Here is a 24810-nt window from a genome sequence, read left to right on the forward strand (position 1 = left end):
GGCCAGCCGGGCGCTGCAGCAGTGCGGGCAGCTCCAGAAGCTCATTGATATCTCCATCAGCAGCCTGCGCGGGCTGCGCACCAAATGCGCCGTGTCTAACGACCTCACCCAGCAGGAGATCAGGACCCTGGAGGTAAGGCGGCCGCAACGCTGGAGGGTAGGGGACCCAGGCTGGGCCTGAGGAGCCTGGGGTCTGCGGCCTGGGAAGCGGCCCCCAACACTTCCTTCTCTGCCCCAGTTCACTCCTTTCTCAGTTGTATCCTTGAGCCTGGGTCGCCCCCTTTGAGGCTTCCTCTCCCGCCTCCACTCTCTGATGCTGCAGCTTGAGGATCCTGGACCAGCCTCTCACCTTGGACGAGTTTTGGGGGGAGGGGCGGAGTGAGAACTGGGATGGAGGCTCAGAGAGCGGGTGGGCTGCGGGTGGGCTGCGCGTGGACATCCCCTGCTTTCCCACCTCTGCTCCCACCCCATTTCCAGCTTGCCGGGCCTCAGGATGCATTCTCCCACTGAGTCACACGCTGGACTTTTCCCTGTGTGACTTAGCCGTAGGCTGAGGTGGCGGGGCCGGGGTAGGTCCCTTTGAAGTGTGAGCAGAGGCCCGTCGTCCCCTGCTTTCCCCTCAAGCCCCAGACCCTGTCTTGTCCCTTCCCTTCCTCTCCTCCAGGTTCTTGTCTGCCGCTTTTCAAAAAGTGTTTGCTGAAACTGCATTTTTGCTCTTCAGGCATTTGGTGCTTTCCTTTCGCACTGCCACAGCGTTTCACTGCTCGTATCGACTCTCCCCACTCCCTTTCAAACATTGGATTTTGGCTTAGGAAGGATTATGCTGGGGAACAAGCCTTTGGTGAGAAGATGACACTATTTAAGGGCTCCTGGTGGAGACAGCCTCTAGTGTAAAGAAGAAATAAGATATGCCCGCCCCCCTCTCTCAAATTATAGCTGGGAAGTGCAGTATTAAAAGGATTTGGAAGAAGCAGCCAAAAGTGTTGTTGGATGCTCGAAGGGGGGAGTCTCCCCTTCCTTCATACACAATAGTGAGAAACTAGTGCATTCCCAACTTGCTTTTGTCCAGAGGCTGGGAAGGCTGTGGAATTCCAGAGACCAGTTAATAGCTAACTTGGACTTGAAGAAGGGGCTCTACATTGCATTGCCACATCTGGCCTTCTGTAGATCTGGGGATATTTTGTTTTATTAGAACCTTAATCCCCGCCCCCCCCCCACCATTGCTAATTGCCTTTGCCAGCTGTCATAGGGCTAGCTGGTGATTTGTGGTAATTACTACAAGACCCAATCTTCTGTGCACACCACAAATGTGATTCCTTGTTTGATATAAAATGCTCAGGGGTGACTTCTCTCCTTTGGTTTTATTTTCTTAAGCTATAAAACCAGGGACATTGGAAGCATCCAATCAGTTCTGGCTATTATTTTTGTTACAGTTGCTGTAGCAGTACTGACCAGGGCTTTGCTTAAAAAACCAACCAGTCAACCTGCCCCCAACCTCCCGCCATAACTGTCCCTTCTGCAGGCATGCTTCTGTTTTCCAAGTGGAGACAGAAACTGGTTTCTTGAACATAGCCCAGTGTGTTTGCCCAGCAAAGTTCAGTTTTTTAAACTGACACAATAGGGAGCCTGTGTGGCTTAATTCTGGGAGGAGGGGTCATTGTCCAGCAGCATGTGTCTGGTTGGACTGCTATGTTGTTGGGATGAGAGAACTTGCTCTGTGTTGGCCTCTCTCAGATTGTCCCCATGTAGTTTTGAAGTGCTCCTGGTTTGCAGAGTGGATACAGGAGAACTGTTTGCTGTTTGTTTTCTGAAAATGATACTTTGCCCTCTTGATACCCTGATTTCCAAAGTCACTCATTTTGATGAAGGAGTGGCATCATGACACCCCAGAGCATCCAGCTATTTAGGTCTCTCAGCTGGTTCCTGCAGTGGCCTCCCTCCTGAGTGTTTATTGGATGATTATGTTGGCAGCCAGAAACCCTCCCAAAGGCCAGCTTTGGAAGGGGATTTGCATTGTAACTGGGGACCAATACCCAGCTCCTATCTTCTCCATTGTTATGTGGATTAAGGTCCGCCCTACTCCCTGAGAAAGAGGGACCCGGGTTGTTTTAGGGATGGTAATTTCGACCTCAGAAGCTAGTTTGGATGAATCACTTCACCCTGGAGACGCCAGCCTCCTCACCTGAACAGGGAGGCTAGAGTGGGTCTCTGTGGGCTCTTTTGGTTCTAAATTGTGTGATTTGGTGAAGGAGCCTCAATTGGGCTGAATCAATGTTTGTTATACAACCCCTGGTTAAGAATATCCCTGTTTAATATACAAATTCGTAGATACAGAAAACAGAATGATGGTTACCAGAGGGGAAGAGTTGTTGGGAGAGGACGAAGAGGGTTAAAGGGGGGTCAGAAGGAGACTAGACCTTGAGTGGTGAGCACATAATAGAGTTTACAGGTGTGTTATATAGTCGTACACCTGAAATTTATGTGTTATTAACCAATGTCACCCCAATAAATTTAATTTAAAAAACAAGAAAAAAAAGTTTTAAAGAATATTCCCTGTTTAAGAATGGTTCTAAAGTCCAGTTTTACCAAACTGATAAAATAGAGGGCAGATTTATTACTCAAAGAATCCCGATGATTAAGGGGCTTAGTGTAGCAGAAGAAAAGCCCATGGCTTTGGTTTTGGGTCCCAGTTCTGTGTAGCCTCGGGCAAGTCCCAAGACTTTTGAATTTCAAGCTTCTCCATCTGTAACATGGGGATGAGACTGCTTAAACTTACAGTGTTATCGTGAGTCTGTAAGTCTGCATTCTTCCTAGAAGAGGTTCTGCCTATGCACTTTCCCTAGTGGGTGTCCAATGCCATTTATGCCACAGGGCCACTTCTACAGCTGGCTCTTATTTCTGAGAGGCTGATGATACAGGCCAGGAAACCATCCCAGCAGCATGTGGTGAGGTCACATGAGGCAGTGGTGATGTCCACTCTGGCTTTCTTTCCTGTTCTGCAGGCTCCTCTCACATACCAGGCCAGGGCCTCCAGAGACTATGCTTGCAACACTGGATTCCTGGCTTTTGAAGAAGGGGCTGACCAGCGGGCTTGGCTTACGCAACTGCTCCAGACTTCTCCCAAAGTCTTAGGAATCCCAGCCCACTCTGGCCTTCATTAAATAAGTGCTGAGTGGGAAAAACATCACGTGAGATGCCCCTGCAAGTCCCTGACCCTGGGCCCAGCTGCTGGTGCCTGCGATTACAGATTGTGATGGTGTGCAGCGGTTAGCCATGTCTGGCTGCCTGTGATGACTTTCTCCATGTAGTGGTCCAGTTTAGATCCGAAAGAGTGGAAGGAGCCAAGTTTTAATGTTTACCTCCTACCTGCCAGCCAGTGTGCGGGACTCTTCTCAATCAGATGATTTTCTCCTGGAAATCTACCAATGTTTATCACACGCACAGTTTTTCTTTCTACATGGTGGTGGTGGTAGGGGTGGGGGGAGATAAAATTTGAACTCAGGTTCTGAATCTATAAACAGAACTTGTGAGGGTACTTCATTCCAGCAGAACCTGGTACCCCATCTTCATCAGACCCTCCTAGGGGTCTGAGAACTCCACCGAGGCAGGATAAAATGTTCTCATTCCCCAGATGTGCTCACATAAGGACACCTAGCTGGCCTCACGGCTGGGCCTGGAGCCCCACACCAGTTCATTCTCTCATTTACTCATCTTCTTTGGGCCAAGTCTGTATTGGGCACTGGGGAGGCAGGGGTACCTTATGGAGATTCATGTTTTGTAGACACTGTAGCTTTCCCCTTTTCTGCCAGCCTGCTAGTAATTTCCAGAGACAGCTCTTGCTATGCCTGGTCTCCCCACCTTGTGCTCTTCTAGAGGAAAGTCCTTCCTAAGCAAGCTGACCTGGAGAAAAGGTCCACAAAAGACTTCGCCCATAGGCCTTGCTGGGAAGGGGATGCTGGGGAGCTGTGGTAAGTGCAGTGTCTACGCACTGGCTATTTTCCTGAGGAGTTGCCAGGAGGTGCCTGTTGGGGGGATAGTGGCTGCGGCTACTGGAAGATCATGCAGGCTTTACCTTCACTCAGCTCAGCTGTGGCAGAGGTCAGAACCCTGCTCTGTGGAGGACCTGAGCTCTCCTTGTGGCCCCCCCTCCCCATGCCCCCCGGAGCATCTGGATAGTGGAACTGCTGGGAAAGGAGAGAGGTGCCATCCGTGCTCACAGATCAGGTCCTTTTGAGGAACCTCCAGTTATTACTGATTTGCTTGCTGAGCTCCTAGTGGCAGCCACTCTGGCAAGGATTCTGAGGTAGGTAGGATGCTCTCCTGGTATTTGAGGACACTTTTAGTCTAATAGGGGAGCAGACAAGCAAAAAGTAGCAGCTCCTGTACCTTGACTTGCTAAGAGTGCTTAAGAATTGGGAATATGACTGAATGATGGACCAGTCCAACCTTCTGGTTTTGTGGAAAATATTCCTAGAGCCTTGGTGATGACTTGTCCTGAGTCACGTGTTCCTGGCAGAACCTGGTTTCCCTTTCGTCACCCAACCACTGCCTCAGAGTATGGCCTTCCTCCGCTTCTGCTGCATCACTATAGTTTTAACCCCCTGCTGAAGGTTTTAACCCCAGCCATCCCTGAAGGGATGTAGAGGTAGATAGGGTACTCTCCCCTTTGGTGTCAGCTCTAGCCTTGACAACATTTTCCATGGTGAAACTTGCCACCAGCGTTCCTTGGAGGTGACCTGGAGAGGGACCTACAGTTTCCCTGAGCCTAGGGGCTGCTGGAGAGAGGCATTATCAGAGCCGCAGCCCAGCTTAGTGTGACCAGGAGCCCAGAGACAGTGATGTGAATGCCTCCCTCTCCTTGTTGGCTCAAAATCCAGGAAAGCTTCATTCCCACCATAAGTATGCTAGACCTGCCTGTTGGCTGTCATCTGGAGAGAGACTGCAGAGGCCCTGGTCCTTGGTGGCAGTGTCTGCATTGGTAGAGGAAAGTAACAAAGTCTGTGGCCATGTTTCTCTAAGCTGTGCTTTTAAAAAAGAACATCCTTTCAGAATAGGCTGGTTAGAATCTTTTTCTACATTCAGTTCTGAGGGAAAGCTGTATAGGTGCCTTTGGGATTATGGGAATGACCTTCATGCATAGTGAGGGCAGACGGAGAACAAGAGACATTCTCGGTTACCTGTTCTGTGTGGAGTGCTCCACTAGGCTCTCGACATATGTTGCCCCATTTAATGCTCACAAGGACCCTAGGAGGTTTTGTCCCCATTTTGCAGATAAAGACATTGTGGCTCAGAGGGATTAAGAGACTGAGTTGGTAGGTGGTTGAACCTAGACTTCCCAATTACCTCTAAAAACCATGGTTGGGGATTCTGGTCAGGGTCATGGCTGCTGAGCCCAAGAAAGTGGCCAGTAACAAAAAGGGCCTGCCCAGGGGCACCTGGCTCAATTCCAGATGACTGGGCCTACTTGTGGCCACCCCAGGCTGTGCAGCCTCTGAGCTCAGGCTTGGGGCCGCTTCCCTAAAGTGCAGCCCAGCACGCCCTCAAAGACAGGTCTCTCTGTCAGCAAACTGATGCAACCAGCTCTGTGTTGGTCTCATTCTGAGAAATGAGAAGCTGCCTAGAGATCAAATTACTCATAATTTTTTAATGGATACCTGCCTTATTCTTTTTGAATAATTCCTCTGATTAGCAGTATATTCTTTAACTTTTTAATTTTATTAAAATATTATAAAATACATATAATGATATATTTTCAATATAAAAAAGAAAATACAGATTAATAAAAAAATAAAATCACCCATAATGTCACCTGTCAGAGTTAATTCTTTTTTTATGATAGCTAATATTTAATATATTCCTGAGAAATAACTATATAACCTTAAAAACAGGTTTGCAAAATATGTAGATCATTAGCACATCATTACTCAGATTTTTTTTTTTTAATGGCAAGACATATTTGTTGACTGACTGATGTAATGCAACAGCGTAAAGTTCTTCAATCGTTCTAGGTCTGGGCATTTCTTCCAGGTTTCCCCATTCTCAACCATTGTTTAAAAAAGGCAAAATAAAAGCTTGTTTCTCTCTCCTGTCACAATCCAGTTTGGGTCAGGCAGCTCTCTTGGTAGCTGTCATCCTAGCAGAGACTCAGAGATGGGGACTCATATGTGTGGCTCTGCCATCTGGTGTCATTCATTTCCAATTGGTATAACCCTCATATGTAGCAAAGATTTTAAACTTGCCCCCAAAGAGGTCTGACCATTGTCCTTGGGAGGTAAACTATACATCTTTGGAATGGCATGCCTGATAGGAGTATCTTTGTTTTTCAGAGTTAATTCTTATTAACATTTTCTGTACATTCTTCCATTGTTTGTATCCTCTGCATTTGTATACAAATGTGTATATGTGCTTACCATGTTCATTGCCTTATACATGCCTTCTGTCTACATTAATACACACAGATCTGCAGCATCACTGTTAGTGGCTGCCTTATGTGGTCATACCATAAATTCATCGAACCAGCCCCGCCACTGTTGGCCATTCAGGCTGTTGCCAAGTGTTGCAGTGAGTGCATGAGTGCATTCCTAGAAATGGAATTTGCTGGGTCAAAGTCTGCTGACATATTTAATGTCAGTCCTATTCTTTAGAATCTTTAGGGCCTACTCTGTTCCCCCCTCCCCAGCAGGGATGCCAGGATTTATAAGTGGCAGCTTCTAGGCATTTGTCCCTTTGCCCCCTGCATCTGTGTCCACCCTGAGGTTGAGTGTAAATAGGAGATGGGACATGGCCCCCATGGCTGAGGTTATGGGTTATGTGGCAAAGATTGTGGGTGTTCTAGTTTTGTGGTTGCCTGCAGCAAAGCGGGGGGCCTCCTGGGCCGACCAATTAGAAGAGGGACCTTGCATCAAGACAGTGGGTGGGGGGCTGGATGTCAGGTTTTTCTGTGTCCAGGGAGTGGTCCTCTCTGGGCAGTGTACATCCATATGGTGAGGTCTTCAAAGATACCTCACTGAACTATAGCCTGGGTTTCCTCACCAACCATAAATATTGATCACAGAGCTATTTGGGATGCTTTGGATTTGGGGTTGATTTAGTAGAGTCTTTGATTCCTAGGAGGACTACAAAGGATCTTGAGATTTCCATCTGGTCCTGCCCCTTCTGCAGGTGAGAAAACTAAAGGCCTGAAGGGGAAGTGACTTACTAGGAATATATATTAGGGAATAACCTTAACAAAAAGTGGAGAAGTGATTAGTGCTCCATAAAAGAGCACTGAGCTGGGAGTCAGACCTGAGGGCTCATAATGTAGGTAGATAATATACCTTTTTGACTGATGGCAAACAGCAGCCTGCCATTTCACCCTCCCGTGAGTGTTTGGGGTATCTTTGGCCTCAAGCAATTTCTTGCAAGAGGAAGCAAATGGGTTTGCTTTCCTAGCCCTGTCTCAGTGTCTCAGGGACCCTGGGGACTGAAGAGATTCTTGGGAAGTAGTCTGGGATGTCCTGTCATTGGGGTCATTTTTGAAAGCCAGTCTGCCCAAAGGGTTGGTTCAGACTGAGTGAACTCTCTGAACCTAACCTATTCTGTACTTTCAAGGGCTTCTCATTCTTCTACTGGAAGATCCCCTAGGACTTGGGTGGGTGAACCTCTACTCTTCTTGGGCCTAGTGTTTATCTTCAATCTGTGCAGATTTTGCATTCTATATCATGAGACATTGTTGTTGGTTTTAATGTCAAGATAATATTATAGTTTACCACTGCTTCAGAAGTTACACACTTTTCCTCCAATGTCTTTGTGTCCATCTTGTCTTTCTTCCTATTCCAGACCCCAGGTAGAGATAAAGAGGCATGCTCTGAGGACAGATGTTGGTATCAAAAATGCTTTGTCGTTTATTCCCAGGCATGACTTTTTCTCATCTGCATTGAAAAAATCAAACTGCTGCCAGTTTGAATTAAAACCTACATATTTAATATACATCTGTATTTGTTGTCCTGGCCTTGGTGGGTGGCAGTGTGTTTTAACTGGGTGGATTGCCTTTTAAAGTCATGGAGCCGAAGTCATTCTGTTTGCTTGATGTTTTTCTCCCTCGCTTTCATTTTTCCACCCTTCAGAATAATTGTAAAAATGAACTGACTTGTGTTTAAAGTTTTAGAAAAAGAAAGGGACAGAAAGCATAATGCAGCATATAGAGTAGCCCAGCTATGGTTAGGAAAAATACCTTTTCATACAGCATAAATTACAGACTTGAGTCTGCAACATTGATCATGAGGGTTTTGCTTTCTGCAAAGCTGATGAGATAAGCTGCTTATAGAGTGGTGGGGCTTTCTTTAGCAAGGCACCTGGAGGTTTTGAGTCCCAATTTAGCCAATTAATTTGGGTTTGTTTTTTATATGGATTAGCAGGACCAGCTTCATTCATGGTGCACCCAGAGTTTTGCTAACCAGAAAATAAAAAAGTTACAGGTCACATTTAAAAAGTAACCGGGGCTCTTCCCAGGGCAACGCTCATTAAGGAGAACGCCATGTTCAGTTCGAGCGGGAAAATCGTGAAGCCCAATGGCGAGAAGCCGGACGAATTAGAGTCCAGCATCCCTCAGGCGCTGCTGGAGCTGGAGATGAAATCGTACCTCAAGGCCCAGCTCCGGGAGCTGACTATAACAGCAGCCAAGGAAATTGAAGTTGGCGGTGGTCGGAAAGCTATTATAATCTTTGTTCCTGTTCCTCAACTGAAGTCTTTCCAGAAAATCCAAGTCGGGCTAGTGTGCAAATTGGAGAAAAAGTTCAGTGGAAAGCATATCGTCTTTATTGCTCAGAGGAGAATTCTGCCTAAGCCCACGCAAAAAAGCTGTACAAAAAATAAGCAAAAGCATCCCAGGAGCCACACCCTCACAGCCCTGCACGAGGCCATCCTGGAGGACTTGGCTTCCCCGAGTGAAATCGTGGGCAAGAGGATCCGTGTGAAGCTGGACAGCAGCCGGCTCATAAAGGTTCAACACCTGGACAACGCGCAGAGGACCAATGTGGAACACGAGGTTGAAACTTTTTCTGGTGTCTATAAGAAGCTGATGGGCACGGATGTTAATTTTGAATGCCCAGAATTTCAGTTGTAAACAAAAACGACTAAATAAAATATTCACAATAAAAAAAAAAAAACCAGGGTGTTCTCGTGCATTGGGCACTCACTATCTTGAGAATCCCCTCCCCTCTAGCCCTGGAGCCTCGAAAGGGCTTAACGCAGCCCTTCATGTACTGTCTTCTGCAAGATGCTCTTGCGAAAGAGAGCTTCCAGTAGTTGAAAATGTGACCGATCAGCTGTCTCCCTCCTGGAGATTCCTAAAGATGAAGATTAGTGTTTTAAAGGCTCTGAGAAGTCTGACAGCAAGGATTCCCAAACCTACTTGTCCAGGGGATCTTTTTTCCACTGAAGGTAGTTGGGGAAACATATCCTTAAGCCAAGAACAGGGAAAAAGACAAGAAATCATAGGCTTAGTTCAGCAACTGTTGTTTTTATAATACTGAGGCTCCTTCCATTTGTGGTTCCCATTAAAATCTGGTGGGTTGAGGGGAAGCTGGTGACCCTGTGTACTTACCCAGCACTGCAAGGTTGCCTTTTGTTGAGGGAGGTACTTTACAGAGGGAAGAGGAGTGTGTTCTAGGCACCGCACTAGCGCTTAAAGACATGTCACTTAATCCTTCCAACAAGATGAGGAAAATGTGCCCAGAGAGGTCTGTGTGCCTGGAGTCTTTGTGTCCTGTCCCCTCTTGGCCCTGCATGCCATTTAGCCTGGTGCCAAGGGCATGCTCACTCAGGGTCTGCCAAGCACCTCATGACCCTGATGGTGGGCAGAAAACAATCCAAGAGAAATGCAGATGCCTGTGGGTGTGTTCGAGCCCAGGGCTGTGGAAGGCAGGGGAAGGGCTGGGCTGTAGACAAGGAATGCTTTTTAAAACAAAAAAGGAAATGCTGGCTCAGAATGGAAAGGAAAGGAAGCAGCTTCCTGTTTCTGGTGCTGGCTTTTTGATAGGAGGAGCTCTCTCTAGCCCCTTGGCCTCGGCTGGCTGGGGCCTTTCTAGGTGCGCTAGCTGTGCACTCCAAACCTCTACCTGTCTCAGAAATAAAGTGCCGGGTGCACTCCTTTTCATTTTCCCCAGATAACTGATCAAATGGACGTGTGGTTTCCAAAATGAATATTTATACATGTTACAAAATAGATGTGTCATAATAGCTCACTTTTACTGCAAGCTTACTCCATGCCTGGCCCCCTCGTTAGGAGCTTATGTGGCATTTGTTCACAACCTTGTGGGAAAGGTTCTATTTTTATCTCTATTTTTGCAGTTGAAGAAACTGAGGTGCAGAGAGGTTAAGTGACTTGCCCAGAGTCACAGGCTAAGGAGAGACTAACCTGTGACTTGAACCAGGACAGTCTTAATTACCTGCCTCTTTTTCCTGACTTGCATTTGCAAACTCTTCTCCCAGCTGGGAAATCTATTAGCATAGAATTTTTTTTAAGATGGTATCCTTTGTCGAGCTCTAGAGGGCAGACCCAAAGCTGGGGCTAGGCCTCACTGATTCTTAGGTAAAATGCCTGGATTCTAGTTTACATTAAAACAACAACAACAACAACAACAACAACAACAACAACAACAACCACCGTATTATGGAAACGTTCCAACATGCACAAAAGTAGAGAGAATGGTACGATGGAGCCTCACATAGTGATCCCCTAGCCTCAGCAATAACCAGCTCTGGCCAGTCTTGGGTCATCTGTGGCGTTAATGCTCTGAGTAAGCCTGGTTTTGAGAATGGTGGTTCTGGGCAGTTGGTCTGAAGGAAGCAGAGTGACCTGAGGATGTTGTCTAGTCCAGCCCTCAGCCTCCAGACGGAGCTGTATCTACCCCAAGAGGCCGGGAAGAATTTCTATACCTTTTCCCATGAAATGACTGTTTTAATTTTCCCCCGAAGCTTACTCATGCTTCTGGAAGCCATCGCAGGAAGGCCACCTCATTCTGTAAGCTGAATCTCATGCTGCACCTGAAACCTGTTCTCAGCTGGAGTCAAGGAATGGTGCATGACCTTTCTTATTCCCACAGCCCTTCCTGAGACTGAGATGAGTGGCTTTAATGGAGGCTGGCACCTGACCCTGCAGAGTCACACCGACAGTCCTGGTTTCCAGTCCTCTCCTCTCCCTGGCTTCAGTATTTCCTCTTCTACCTTTCCTCATTGCTTTACCCACATGTCATGAGATGAGTGTATTTCAGCCAACATTTATTAAGTGCCAATGTGTGTGTGCCCTGGGAGAAGAGTTGATGAGTACAGGCAGACCCTGTTCACCAGGAGCTCCCTGCGAACCCTCATCTCCGTGGTTCCAGCCTTGAAAAGGGATGCAGCACCTGGGGCTTCCTTGCCCTTCGTGGTTCTTCTCATGGTTCTGCTCCATCCTTCCTGAAGCCTGGTCTTGCTTACCATTCTCAGTTCTTTTTTCTGTGGTCTCTTGACCCCAACAAAGGTGGTTTTCCGTGTTGTTTTTTGTTTGTTTTGTTATACTTTGCTTTTTGCTATATTCTTACAAGTGTTTCTCAGGCTCCATGTCACTAGCTGCTTCTGATCTCTGAGTTTGGCTTTCCAAGCACAGTCACGATGTCATTATGGAAAAGGATAGTCTCAAACACTCAAACACTTAGACGGACATTGAGGGCTATGGTTAGGACTTCAGGGTATGCATGGGCCCTGGGTGGAGAAGGTCACATTCACATCCTGACTATTCCTTGCTAGCTCTGTGACCTTGAGCGAGATCCTTAGTGCTCTGAACATCAGTGTTCTTATTGGTTAAAAGGGCATAAGAATGGTTTATTTTATACTCTTGTGAGGAGGTGCTGAAATACAGAAGATGTGCTGGACAGTTTAAAAAATTCAATATTTTTAACTCCCTCTCATTAACATTACTCTAAAACACTTGTCCATGTTTCTCTGTTGTGTTTTTTTTTTTCCTTTCGGTCATTTTAATTGCTGCATGATATTTCGTCCAGTGAATGTGCTGTAATTTGCCAAAGCATTTCCCCTGTTATTGGACATTTCGGTTGTTTCCAGATTTCTGCTATTATAAACAACATGACTGGAATCATCTTTGTACAGGCGCCTCTTTATTTTTGTTCCTATTCTGAATTCATTTCCTTGGGATAATTCCCAGGAATGGAATTACTGGGTCAAAGAGCATGGATATTTTTTGTGAGCATGGTAGTTGCTGAACTGTTCTCCATTTTATGCTTTTTTGGATGATAGCTATCCTAAAAATTGTACTCCTGGGTGAATATCTCATATTTTCTTTGCAATCCATTTTTGCCTCTTGTCTTCCCCCGACCTCCACTTTTTTGGCCTTGTTAAACCATTCCCCATCTTTCTTTCTTTCTTCCTTTCTTTCCTTTTCTTTTCTTTTTTTAAATTGCTTTATTGAGGTATAATTGCCAAATAAGGTACTTAAGGTATAATTGCCCATCTTGAATTTGCCATTTATTTCTTTCTTCTGTCCATTCATTCAGTGACTGTTTATTGAGCATCAACCAAGTGCCAGGCACTGTTTAGGCACTGGAAAAAAAAGAGCAGTGAAGAAGACATAGCGGTTCCTTTAGTGGAAAGAGAAAGATAAAAAAACAAGACGATAGACAGAGAAAAGTAGCATGAGAAAAGAAAACTAGAAGTGGGTTAGAGCAATGGGGGTGGGGAGAAAGTTGCTACTTTAGATGGGGTGATCAGGGAAGCCTCCTTCCCAGAGAAGGTGACATTCGAGCTGAGTCTTAAAAGATGAAAAGGCAGCAGGCTTGTGAAAACCTGGGTGAAGAGTATTCTAGGCAGAGGGACCAGCATGTGTAAGAGCCCTGAGTCAGAAATGGACTTGGTGTGCTCAAGTACCAGAAAGGAGGCCAGTATGCCTGGATCACAGTGGGAAGTGGTGGCCCCTGAGGCCTGTGGTAAGCCATGAATAGTTGGCCAGGAGGTCAAGGAGGTAGGTAGGGGTTGGGGCTGTTTTCCTAAAATTGGGCCATGGTAAAGAATTAATGTACTAATTCAACAAATATTTGTTGCCTTCCCACCCCCCTTGCTAAGTTATGTTCCAGGCGCTGTTCTGGGATGTAAGAGTGAATGAGAATGTCAGCTCAGTGGGAGAGTTTGTAGATGAGTAAACCTATAGAAGGTGCCGGTAAGGTGTAAATGAAGGCCCATCATGGCACACAGCTGACTCATCTCTACATTCTGACGTGTGCAAGGACTCAGGAAATGTTTCTTGATTTGAACCAAGCTGTGCTGTATGCTGCCAGCTTCCCCTGTGTTAACTGAAACTTAGTTCTTCTCTGCTGTAAGGCCTGGCAGTCTGAGCCTGCAAGGGAAGGGGCCCTCAGAACTGAGGCTGCCAGCTCAGAAGCGGGACTGCTGATACCAGGTATGAGTATCTAGGTACCACTTATGAGAAATAAGACTGAGGAATAGACTTGGGAAACCCCCTTTTTACTGAGCTGCTCTGCCCTGCCCCAGTCTTCCCTGACTGGAGACTCTGATTTGTGACATTTGTTGGGAATATAGACTTTTCATTATTTTCTTATCTTAGGATGGGGCAAAGAGTGCAGATGTGAGGTCAGAGCAGATATTTCAAGATACTCAACTTTGGAACAGCCTAGAATGTATTCACCTAGTGAGCTGCGACCCCATGTCAGTTCCAGGAAATGAGCCTGGTGGAAGAAATTGGCTGCCATATTGTTTGGAGGAGGTCAAATGATTCCTAAGCTACAGGGTGCTCTGATGCCATTGAATTTGGGCCAGCTTTGACCAGAGTTAACGGCTTTCTGGGTTCCTTGTGTGTGAGCTTGTTGCCAAATGGGCAGGGAAAGCCAGATCCTAGGAATGTAATAACTTGGGCTCTCTATGTCTTCCTCCCTCAGTTATGGCTGACCTAAGATAGGCTTGTCCAATTTTAACATTTCAAACTTTGTATAAGATATCTCTTAGTTGGCTATTCAGTAATGATAACTTGATTAGCCCACTTTGTGGAAGAAGAAGTAAGGCTCCAAATTATAGTAATTGGTAGAGCTGGGGTTCAAATCTAGAATTGTCTGAATTTACATTTGTGTTCATTTCCTTGCAGCCCTCAGAAGTCCGCTTGATCTTGGACCTTGTCGCAGACAGAGAGAAGTCAGAAAAGGCTTTGATAATGCTCAGCGTTTGGGCAGAAATAATGCTTGTGGAGAAGAGTCTGAAAATCTCCACTTTTCCTCGCCCATTTGAATGAGGTTACCTCAAAGTCGTAAACTGGATGAGATGGCTGGAGTGTTGGAGTCTAGATTAGCAGGTGACCATTTCCGGAAGAAAGGTGGTGATGGCTCCTGGTTGAGAAGGAAGATGAGGAGGAGCATCCTTGTGTGGGATGGGGGTGGGGAGGGGTTGCCGATTCAGAACAAAGGCTCTTATCTGATTCCATCTCAAAGGACTTGGCTTCTGTTTTGAAGCACTCTGGTTAGAAAGGCATCATAGTTGGTAGCACTGGGGCCTGAAGGAGATGACTTGTAGACATGGTTGTAATTTAAATGTTGGTGGCAATCTTAGGAGAAAAAGAAAAAAAAGATGACAAGTCCCTTGGGAGATTCCCCTTGGTGACCCTGACTCACCCTGGCCAAGGGGGCAGAACGGGGCAAGGAAGAATCCATCAGCGAATGGAAACTTGTCTTTTTAGGGGACAGGAAACTTTTTCTGTGTGGTTGGCCTGGTGGTTTATGAGGAGAGGTGAGCATTTGAGACAAAGTACTGGGCAAGTCTTGCAACTTCATCTTTGACAATTTTGAGTTTTAGGAAGTAGTTTAAAAAAAAAGAACAAAAAAACTAAAAGTCAAAGACATCGTTTACTCACAGTACCTGTGTGCTGACGGCCACGTGGGCTGTGATTTGCCATGCGACTATTGGAAACTGGCGCATTTGCACCAGTTCATTTTGTACCCGCCCCCACCTTCGGCCCCTAAACCAGAGGGGCTTCTGAGTGTTCTTAGAAAAAGACTTAGATGGCCTCAAATGACCAGACCTTATCACGGGCATCTAACAGCTTAAACTAAACTTCCTCTCTGGCACTGTTTGGTTTAAGCAGTTTCCTGGTCTGGCAGGATTTGTTTTCTTAGCACCCAGCTCGTGAAAGCCCCAGTTCCACTTGTCACAGCAAACTGGCCCCTGTCACCCTGTGGCTGCCAAACTAGGCTGTGCTTGTGTTCTGAAAGTCTGCCCTGCTATTCCTTGGGGGAAATAAAGTAGAAGTGGGCTCCTGAGGTCAGCCCACTGCTTGGGCTCACTGCTCCTGCCTCCTCTTCCCCATTTTGATAACGGGGTGGATGCTTGGCCTCGTTCTGGAAAGCTCTGTGGGTTCATGGGACTCATCTGTATTTTGATGAAAGGCCAAGGGGGTGAGCAGACCCTATTGTAGGGGAGAGCCCAGGTTCTAGTGCTCGACAACCTGGGTTCAGACTCCACTCCCTTTCTGATGGAGCTGTGTGCCTTTGGGCAAGTTGCTTAACCTGTCTGAGCAACACTTTTCTCATCTGTAAAATGGGGATTTTAGTAGGATTGTTGTTCGCAGTAAGTGAGATGAGCCATGTAAAGCACAATGTCTGGCACAGAGTAAGAATTCTTTTATATTTTATTACTATTTGTTTTTTCAACAAGTATCTAATAAGCACCTATTATGCGCTGGGTACCCACTATGGGCTGGGAACTCTTCTAAATGTTGGGGAAATAACAGTGAACAAAATGGACAAAAAATGTTGGCTTTGTAACTTAGGTTTTGGTGTCAGGAGGAGATGTTCAGACCATAAGTGAATAGGTAAAATATATTGTTTGTTAAATGGTGAATGTGCTATGCAAAAAATGAAATCAGGGAAGAGTGCCAGGGGCGAGGAGTGGTACAATTTTAAATGAGGGATCAGGACGGCTTTGCAGAGAAGGTAATATTTGAGTAGAGACCTCAAAAGGGTGCTGAGGGATGCCATGGGGATATATTCAGGAAAACTTTCAGCAAGTGCAGAGGCCAAGGAGGTGTGTCTGGGCTGTTGAAAACCCTCTAGGAGGCCGGAGTGCGGGGGGCTGGGGGAGGGGCTGAGAAGTGCCCTGGGTGAAGCACTTCAGGAGGCGCAGCCCTCTGGTGCCTGCACACAGATGCCCCTGGGTCTGGAGCTTAGGAGCGAGGAGGAAAGAGTACTGAGAGCAGAAGGTTGTGAGAGGTACGAGGGGGGCGGGTGTGTGGGCTCTTCAGAGGGCCCGGCCTCTATCCTGTAGAACCTAAAAAGGATTTTGAAACTCAACTCCTGTTTCTTACTAAAACATGGAGTTTGGGGGTTGGTACACTTACTAACCTGCTGTCAAAAGCCCTGTTGCTAACTTACTGAAAGTGCGCTTGGGAGAGAGGCCTGTTTCTGACCTTGTGAGTGGGCGGCAGAGCCTGGCTGGGGCAAGCTGTGGCTCTGCCATCCACTAAGGGTGTCATATGGGCGAGTCACTTTGGTTCATTCCACAAGCTTTTGAGCACCCATGAGGATGGATTCTGCCTGCACCTCTCTGGTCTTCCTCTCCTCATCTGTATCTCCAGGACAATAGCCCATGCTTTGACTCGACCCATCCTCCTAGGGATGCTTATCCTAAGGTAATCATTCAGTAGAAGAAAAAAAGCAAAACTTGTAAGGATATTTGCATTATCTGTAATACAGAAAAACAAGTGGAACAAGGTAGATATCCAAGGCGAGGGGACAGTTAAACATAACTGTGGTTTTGCACACGATGAGTTGTTTTGCACACAGCCATTAATTATGAAGACTGGGCAAAAACCATGACCATATTTATGATGTTAATTGAGTGAAAATATATACAGTGCAATTTGCACATATGCAGCATTTTTAGTTATGTAAGTGTATAAAAATATGTCTGCAGATGGAAAAAACTAGAAGAGAAATGAGTTGTGGGGGGGAAATTCCTTTATTATTGTTGTTATTCATTCATGCATTTATTAAAGGAATAAATATTCGAGTGCCTGCCACACCTGAGGCACTGAGTTGATTCTCAGATATATATGGTGGTGGACCTGACCAGAGACCCCTGCCCCATGAGGTTCCACTCTCATTGCTCAGCCCTCTTCCCTTCTCAGTGCTCAAGGATCAACCGTGTGATGCAAAACTCAGACCTTCTAGAATAAAAATGAGACTTTGTCTCGCAGCTTCATCCAGAGCGTTTGGGCCTTTGTTGAGCCAGTATTGGGTTGGGTTGAGAAGCAGAGAAGTTTCCAGAGCTGCCACCCCTCCTGAGGGTAGTACAGTTTCTAGCAAGCAATCCTGTGGGATTGGAGCCTTCCTGGCACTGAGAGGGCTCCACAAGTCTTGGCTGCCCGACTTGAGCAACTCTGGGGTGCCCAGTCAGCGAGTCATGATCTAGCCAGCCTTCTGAGGGAGCACCCCTGTCCTCCTGGCCTCGAGGTCTTTTGCATGAAGGGCCATCCCAGAAAGAAGAACCACTGTTGTGGGCTCTGTCTCCAAGGTGCCAAATACTCACAGGGTCAACATGGCCTGTGAGGCCGCCCCAGGAAGCTGGGGTTGCCTCGGAGACACTCATGTGGAAGTGTTGGACAGCCACTTACAGCTCCATTTACAGCTTTTGCTGCCCACACTCTGAGAAAAGTCCTGTGGGTGTTAGGGCAGTAGTGGTGGTGAGGGGGACTTTTATGACTAGAGCAAACATTTCTTGAATGTTCTCTGTCCTGGGCTCTCGGATAGCTCTGAGAATACTGTACCCCACCGGTCTTTCCAGCTGCTCTGCGAGGTCAATGTAGTTCTCACCTTCATTGATAGAAGAGAACTGAGGCCTGGAGAGATGGATTAGCTTCCTGAAGTCACAGCGGTGGTTTCAGAGCTGAGATTCAATCTGGAGTCCGGTCGATGACAGAGCCCACGTGCCTTTGCAGTTTCTGAGTCACAGCAGGCTCTGCCTTGGAGATGTACCAAATCTGGCTTCACAGAGTAACGTGAAATCAGTGGACCCCTCTCTGCCCCTGACTCCCGCTCATCCCTCCCAGAATGTCATTGCCTCTCTGTGGTAGTCCCTCTATTGCCACACTAAATGCTTTGGGATAGCCTCCTATTCTCTAAGAAGGGTGCCCAGAGCCCTTTAGCTCTAAAGGAAGAATTTCCTGTCTCTTTAAGGACAAAGACTGTGCGTGACCTCTTTATCCAGAAGTTTCAGGGCCTAGTACAGTGTTTGGTAGATAGTAAGTGCTGAGTAATTAATGAGGGTGTACTGTGCTAAATTAACTTCGTGATATTCTGGAACAATAATGTGGTTCACTGGAAAGGGCCTCTAGGGCAGGAGTTGGGAATATGGCCTCTGGATCAGACACTCTAGGTTTGAATTGTGCCTGTGCTAGTGACTGTTTTCAACCTTGGTCAAGTTGTTTTACTTTTCTGGGTGTCAGTTTCTTCATCTGTAAAATGGGGACAATCACGGTACCTGCCAGTTAAGGCTACTGTGAAGATTAAATGAGTAAACACGTAAAGTGCATGAAACAGAGCTTTGCGCATAGAAAGCACTAGATAAATGCAAGTTGTTGTTTACTGTTATTGTTATTGTCATGTATAAGGTTAAGTAGTGTTGGACTTCTAGGGTAGACTCCTCAGCTCCCAGGTTTGAGTTTTTACCCTATCTGTGGCTACAGAGTCCAGACCAAATGCCACCAACCCCCCTGACCTCCCTCCACCCCTGTCATGGAGCTCTGTTGGTAGCGTGGGGTGAGGGGCTTATCTCCCCAGGAAGATTGGATGTATTTGGAGGCTATAAAGTCTTGGGCGCAGCCAGGACTGAGTCCCAGCTCTGTCACTCTGTGACCCTGGACAGGTCCCCTCACATTCAGGAACCCATTTGCTAATGTGGGCAATGAGACCTATCATAGGTACTTCATGGGGTCATTCCTGGGACAAGAATGGGATCACTGTCGTAAGACAAAGGGTGCCATGGGTACTCAGCAGATGTTCCTCCCTCATCCTGGAAGGCAAGGGCCACTTTTCAAACTGGTGAGTTTCCCAGAGCCTGTGTCAGTGAGGGGAGGCTGCATGGACAGCTGGTTTCTTTTTGTAGCTGCAGAACCTGAAGCTGAGTTGACCTCTCCACATCTACCTCCCCTCTCTTTGTTCTTCCTTTTGTTCATTCTGAGGCATGTGCTATGAGGTAAGGAAGGTGTCTCTCTTCGGGCAGGTGGCAGAGACGGGCTACTCTGGTTCATGCTGGCCCTCCCCTGGCTTTCCCTGCTCAGACCGCACCCCCACCGCCCCTCCCTTTCCCCTCAAACACTTCCATAGGACACAAATGGACTGTGATTCAGGCTTCTTGTTAAAGGTGGTTACCTCAGACCTCCGCAGGGGGTGCTCTCCTGCTGGGTCCCCAGGGAGTGCGGTGGCTTCTTGCTGGAAGGAAGAGGACGCAAGCTGCAAGCTCAGGAGAGAATCACAACTTCAGTTGGGTATGAGGATCACCTGACTGATGGGGGGCAGCCGCACCACACAGGTTGGGACTGATGGTTGGGGGTGACTGCTGACATTAGGGGTGACTGTGCTTGTTGCTGGGGACATTGGGTTAGATGACATTCTCTGCAGGAATACTGACCATGCTGGCGGGGTTTGAGGGGAGTGGGTAGATGAGGGTCGTGGAGAGAAATCCAGAGCATGGGAGCCTCGTAGCCTTGGTGTATGTGTGTGTGCTTGTGTGTGGTAGGATCTTGGCGAAGTTCAGGGAAGGATTTAGTGGTAGAGGGTTGCTTTATAAATGTTAAGTCAGCTCATGTCGGCCCTCTGCTGAGAACTCTCCAGTGACCCCCATCCCACTAGGTATCAAAGCCAAAGTCAAGGCTATGGTTTCTCTCCTCCCCATTCTCACTCTGCCTCAGCCCCACTGGGCTCCTTTCTGTTCCTTGAACAGATCAGGCATGTCCAGTGTTCCCACCTTGGAATGCTCTTCCCCTAGTGCCCACAGGGCCCACTCCCACCACTGAGTGAGCAACGGCTTCTCTAACCACCGCGTGTGAAAGGGAACCTCCCCCCTGCTGTCCCCTGCCCAGCTTCATCTTCCCCACACACTTTGTACCATCACCACAAACTGTGGGGTTTTACTTACTTGTCGACTGACGTCTCCTTTCACTACAGAAAGTTCTAGAAGGGTAAGGATTTTTATTTATTTTATTCACTGATGTATCTCAGTGTCTAAATAGAGTAGATTCATCAGTAATATTCAAATGAATGAAAGAAAAAGGAAAGTAAGTTATAAAGAAAACTGTCAACACCTAGTGCAATTTGGCTGCTGGAGCCCAGTAGGACCCACTGAGTAATTTTCCAAATTTGGAAATTGAAGCATTGTAATACCAGTCAAGAATCCAGTGCATGTGGGCGAGAACTGTCTCTTAGTAGTGTGTGTGTGTGTGTGTGTGTGTGTGCGCCCGCGTGCCCGCGCCAAGTGCTTTTGTGTCTGTCAGGGTAATGCTGGGTGTGCCCCAGACTTCTGTGGTTAAGGTTGTAATAATCCTCTGATGTCAATTTACAAAACAAAACAACCTTGGACTGAAACAGTGTATTACCCCATTAGCTATTGCTGTTGACTTTGTTTAAATCTCTTGACCTTTTTTCTTTTTTTGGTTGGGGGCTGGGGGTGTGGGGGGGTCAGATGTACCAGAGACATTGGACTGAATCCCTGATCAAAGTTTTGTAAATTAGACACTCAGTTTTGTTTAAAAATTCAAGTAGGTTTTTTCTTAACGTAGAAATTTTCTTCTGGGGTCTTTAACAGAATTCTCCTGAATTTTGTTAAACATACTGCTGTGAGTTATCTCTTGGACCACTGAGTTGGGACGCTTAGAGCCTTGGTTTCTGGCTTTGTGACCTGATGGCCTTGAGCCTCAGTTTCCTCATCTGTGCAGTTGAGGGACTTGGACTGGCTGATTTTCTTTGAGGTCCCTTTCAGCTCTCTACTTCTGTCTCTCATGAAGACAATCTAACAGCGATAATATTTTAAGCCACGAAGGCATCTACCCTTTGTGTGTAAGATATTACTTGCGTGCTGTGGTCTCACAATCACAGATCAGCCTCATGCTTTCCTGTTGGTGTGCTTGGCGCCTGCGGAGCTCCCATCCTCTTGCTTGCTCCCTGGTTGGACGGCGTGATGCACAAGGCCACAGCATTTACATAACTGGTATATACCATTCCACCCTAACTCATCCATGCGAGAATTTTGCTTCAGTCTCCTGCCTTCATCAAAACTGTAGGTTTTATCCCCAAAGTTTGAGTCTAACGGCATCAGACTTCGGAGTTGATTGGGTTTGAATCCTGAGTGCTGTCAGGCTAGCTATGTGTATTGATCGAATGCCTTATGTTGAACCTCAGTTTTCTCATCCAGCAAATGGGGTTAGGAGTTTTTCATAGAATGGTTTTGAGAGTTAAATGTGACAGTGCATGTAAACTTTTTGGTACAAAGTGTAGGTATCGTTGATGGTGACGGTGCTAAAGAACTACTGTCGTGTGGAAGTAAAGACTATCTCCAAAAGCTGACTAGAGGTAATGAAAGCTTGGGAGATCTATAATCTATAAAACAAATTTCCGAATGTAAAAGATCTAGATTTAACTGTGTTAATGCTCCTTGGCTATAAAACAGCCCCCAAATCGGGGATTCAAAGGAAACCTGGGGAAAGCCAGCATTCAGTTGTGTAGGCAGGATAAGTGGGCAGGAAGATACCTGCCTTGGGTGGCTGGCGCCTCAGCCCATCGTGGGATTGCAGGAGCAACTCGTGCAGTAGAGCACCAGCAAAGCGAAGGAAGGGTCATCTCTTGAGTTCCTGAGGCCAAGGGTAGGCTGAGCACTTCCTTCTGGGCTGGTAGCTCAATGCAGCAGGCATGAGGAACCCATTATTTAGGTTCCTAAGATGCAAATTCAGTGAAGTTATCTGAATTTTGGGTTAAGGACCAACTAGGACTTAAAAAGAATTTTGCCCCATGGAGGTTAATTGCAGTATTATTTGGGTTGATGAAGAATTGCAAATAACCTAAATACCCAATATCCTAAACATACAACCTTGGGATATTGTATAAGGAAAACTGTAGCACATTTAGACCTATTGACTTTTAAAAATACCAAAAACTTGCTGTGAGGAATTACTGCTTGAAAAAGTGTTCATAATATATCATTAATAGAAAAAAAACAGGTTAAACAGTATGACACCAATTAATTATTAAGAATGATATAAGTGGAGGGAAAATAGAAAGAAGGCTGTATATATGCTTGTTAACGGTGGGTGGCTTATCCCTGAATAGTGGGTAATTAACTTATTTTCTTCTTGGCGCTTTTTTTTCCCCTTCTCAATCCCTTACCACCCCCACCCCCACCCCCAGTAAACATACATTTCTCATATATTGGGGGTCTGGGTGGATTTTAATGTACTTTGAAATATTACAAACATTTCTCATGTTTTATTTTTATGCCTACTGTAAAGTTTTAACCATTTGATTACCCAGACCTTCTCCCCAAACTTAATGTGAATATCTGCTCACATGATGTGGCTAGAGTCTACAGATCAAAAAATAGATCTTTTAAAAAATGTGTGAACTAGGAGCTCGAGATGAGGAATAAATGGAAAATTCAGAGCGACTTGTTGGTGGGTTCTTTGAAGTGAAATTGTGTTCCTAAAAATAATCTAAAACTAGGAAAGAGAAAGTTAGATCCTATCAGCTCAATTATGAGTGGCATAAAAATAACAAACAAGTGCTTTTCCTCTGTGACTTTACATGTCATTTCATTCTGAGATCATTGGACTAATCTTCTGTTCTAAACAAAATTCTTCTTGAGGGAACCATTTGAAAAGGCTGAGGTGCATTGAAAAGGCTCTGATGTGCTGCCCAACCCCTCTCCAGAGTTTAGTACCCCATTCCAGCTACCATGAGTGATGACTTCTGACAGCTTATAGCTGAGTCCCTCCCCAAGAACTGTCTTCAGCTGAAGGGAGCTTCCTCTCCCAAGGTAACCCCCATTCAAAAATGGAGTATAGAGGCTGGCCCCCTGGCCTCCATCTGGGACAACTCTGAGGGGTCATCTCAGCTCCAGAGTTCTGCACCGGTCTGGCTGAGACCTCTGTTGCAACTGAGTCATAGTCCAGCCACCCCTGTGCCCAGGCCTGCTTCCCTCATAGTGTTGACTGCTTTTGCATGCAAACCTCCATTTCAGAGTCTTCTTTTTGTTGATCCCTCCCTTAGACTCCTGATTTACAGTGAGTCGCTTGTGGAGAAGAAAGTGGGATCTTCCTCCTGGCCCCTAGCACTCCTGGCTGACAAGAGGAAGGAGGGAGATTGGCTCTCAGGATTGCAGTCCGGTGACTCCTTGCCCTCTCACCCCATTCAGAGCCACCGGCTGAGATTCTTGGGGTCCTCAGTAAAAACTGAAGGCTGCAGATATTGGTAGGGACCAGCAAATCTGCTTACTTCTTCACTTGTGCCTCCCTCCATGTCTACCTCCTGTGCCTACTTACTGTGGCTGTTCCCAGAGACTGTCCATGACTACTAGGAACAGACTGCCACAAGCACTACCCTCCAAAGGCTTGTGGGTCTGGACCTGAAAGGCCTCTGCCTATGCCCGGAATCTTTGGCAGCCCTGTGCATGGGGCCATCCAAGCATTGGGCTTTACTGTTGCACAGCTCTCAAAATGTTACCAAATCAAGTGTTTTTTTGTTGACAAGTTGATGGACAAATGGAGGACAGTTGATCTTTAGCATTTGGTTGTGGGCTACTCCTCATGCCTGCAGGTCAGAGTCCTACCTCTTCTATGTGACACTTTGCCTGCCTCTCAAGCCACCTGTCTGGCTACCTGTCCCCACCTGACGCCATCCCTTGAATCTTAGTGCACAGCCATATTGAATGTGTTCTCCCAGAGTGCCTTGCTCTTTCACGTCTTCAAGCCTCCTCTCCCCGGAGTGCCTGGAATTCTCCCTTGTCTCACTGCATGGCCCCTCTCATCTTTTTTCTCTCTCTTTCCTGTCCTGTCTTTCCCCAGCAGGGAATGTGCTGGGCCCTGGGCCCTGAGAATCTTGTTTTTAGAGACTTCCTTGTCTTTGTTCCCTTGTGGCACCCTGCCCTGCGAATGCTGGAAACTTCACTCTTGCCCTTTTCTCACTGTATTGGCATGGTGCATCTCCTAGCTGGACCTCTGGTCTCCAGACTTGCGCTTGCATACCTGTCAGGAAAGAAATTTTGATCATGTGTTCCCAACATGGGTATTTTCGCTTCCAAATTGTATACACATACTGCTGTGCTATTATAGCATGTTCATGATAATAATGCATCTACAAAAATAGATGTTTAAAGGGATGAGATAAGGAAAGTTCTGTTTTCTTCAGGCACCCCCGCGCCCCCCGCCAGCCCAGGGCCTCTGGACTGGGACAGGAATTCCTAGATTGAGAACTCTTGGGGGGCTGTTGGGGATTGTGTCTCCCCTGCATCCTCCAGGACTTTGCTTCCTGGAGGGAAGTTAGTCTTTGGGTATGAGAAGCTTTTGCTGGGAAGCAGACAGTGCGGGGAGGTTTGGGCGTTCTGATGTTCCTGGTCAGTTCAGTGTTGAAGGCCCCCTCAAAGAGCCACCCCCAAGGAGGGTGCCGTCCTGTTCACAAATTGCAGAGTGATAATAATATTACTCACACTATTTATTTGGTAAACATTTATTGAGCACCTAATATATGCCAGACACCGAAATTGGGCTGCAGGACATCACCTCAGGGAGCCCTGCCC

At 46.6% G+C, this 24810-nt stretch overlaps 1 protein-coding gene across 6 annotated transcripts in view; it reads left to right on the forward strand.

The window, feature by feature from the left end:
* The window catches only part of KSR1 (kinase suppressor of ras 1), a 157425-nt gene that overhangs the window by 13373 nt on the left and 119242 nt on the right, over positions 1-24810 (forward strand). The window contains exons 1-2 of one of the 6 annotated variants that reach the window (XM_025041577.1): positions 24-133; positions 8491-9146. The exons of 3 other annotated variants lie outside the window; for them this stretch is intronic. In XM_025041577.1, coding sequence (XP_024897345.1) covers positions 8516-9103 — 588 coding nt within the window. In that variant the 5' untranslated portion in view covers positions 24-133; positions 8491-8515 and the 3' untranslated portion in view covers positions 9104-9146. Of the gene's footprint in view, positions 134-8490; positions 9147-24810 lie in introns of those variants that run through there. 2 more of the 6 variants (XM_015599294.2, XM_015599296.1) reach the window with 2 other exon arrangements.

This window comes from Pteropus alecto, unplaced genomic scaffold (genome assembly GCF_000325575.1).
Source record: "Pteropus alecto unplaced genomic scaffold, ASM32557v1 scaffold98, whole genome shotgun sequence".
In the NCBI taxonomy this organism is placed as follows: Eukaryota; Metazoa; Chordata; class Mammalia; order Chiroptera; family Pteropodidae; genus Pteropus; species Pteropus alecto.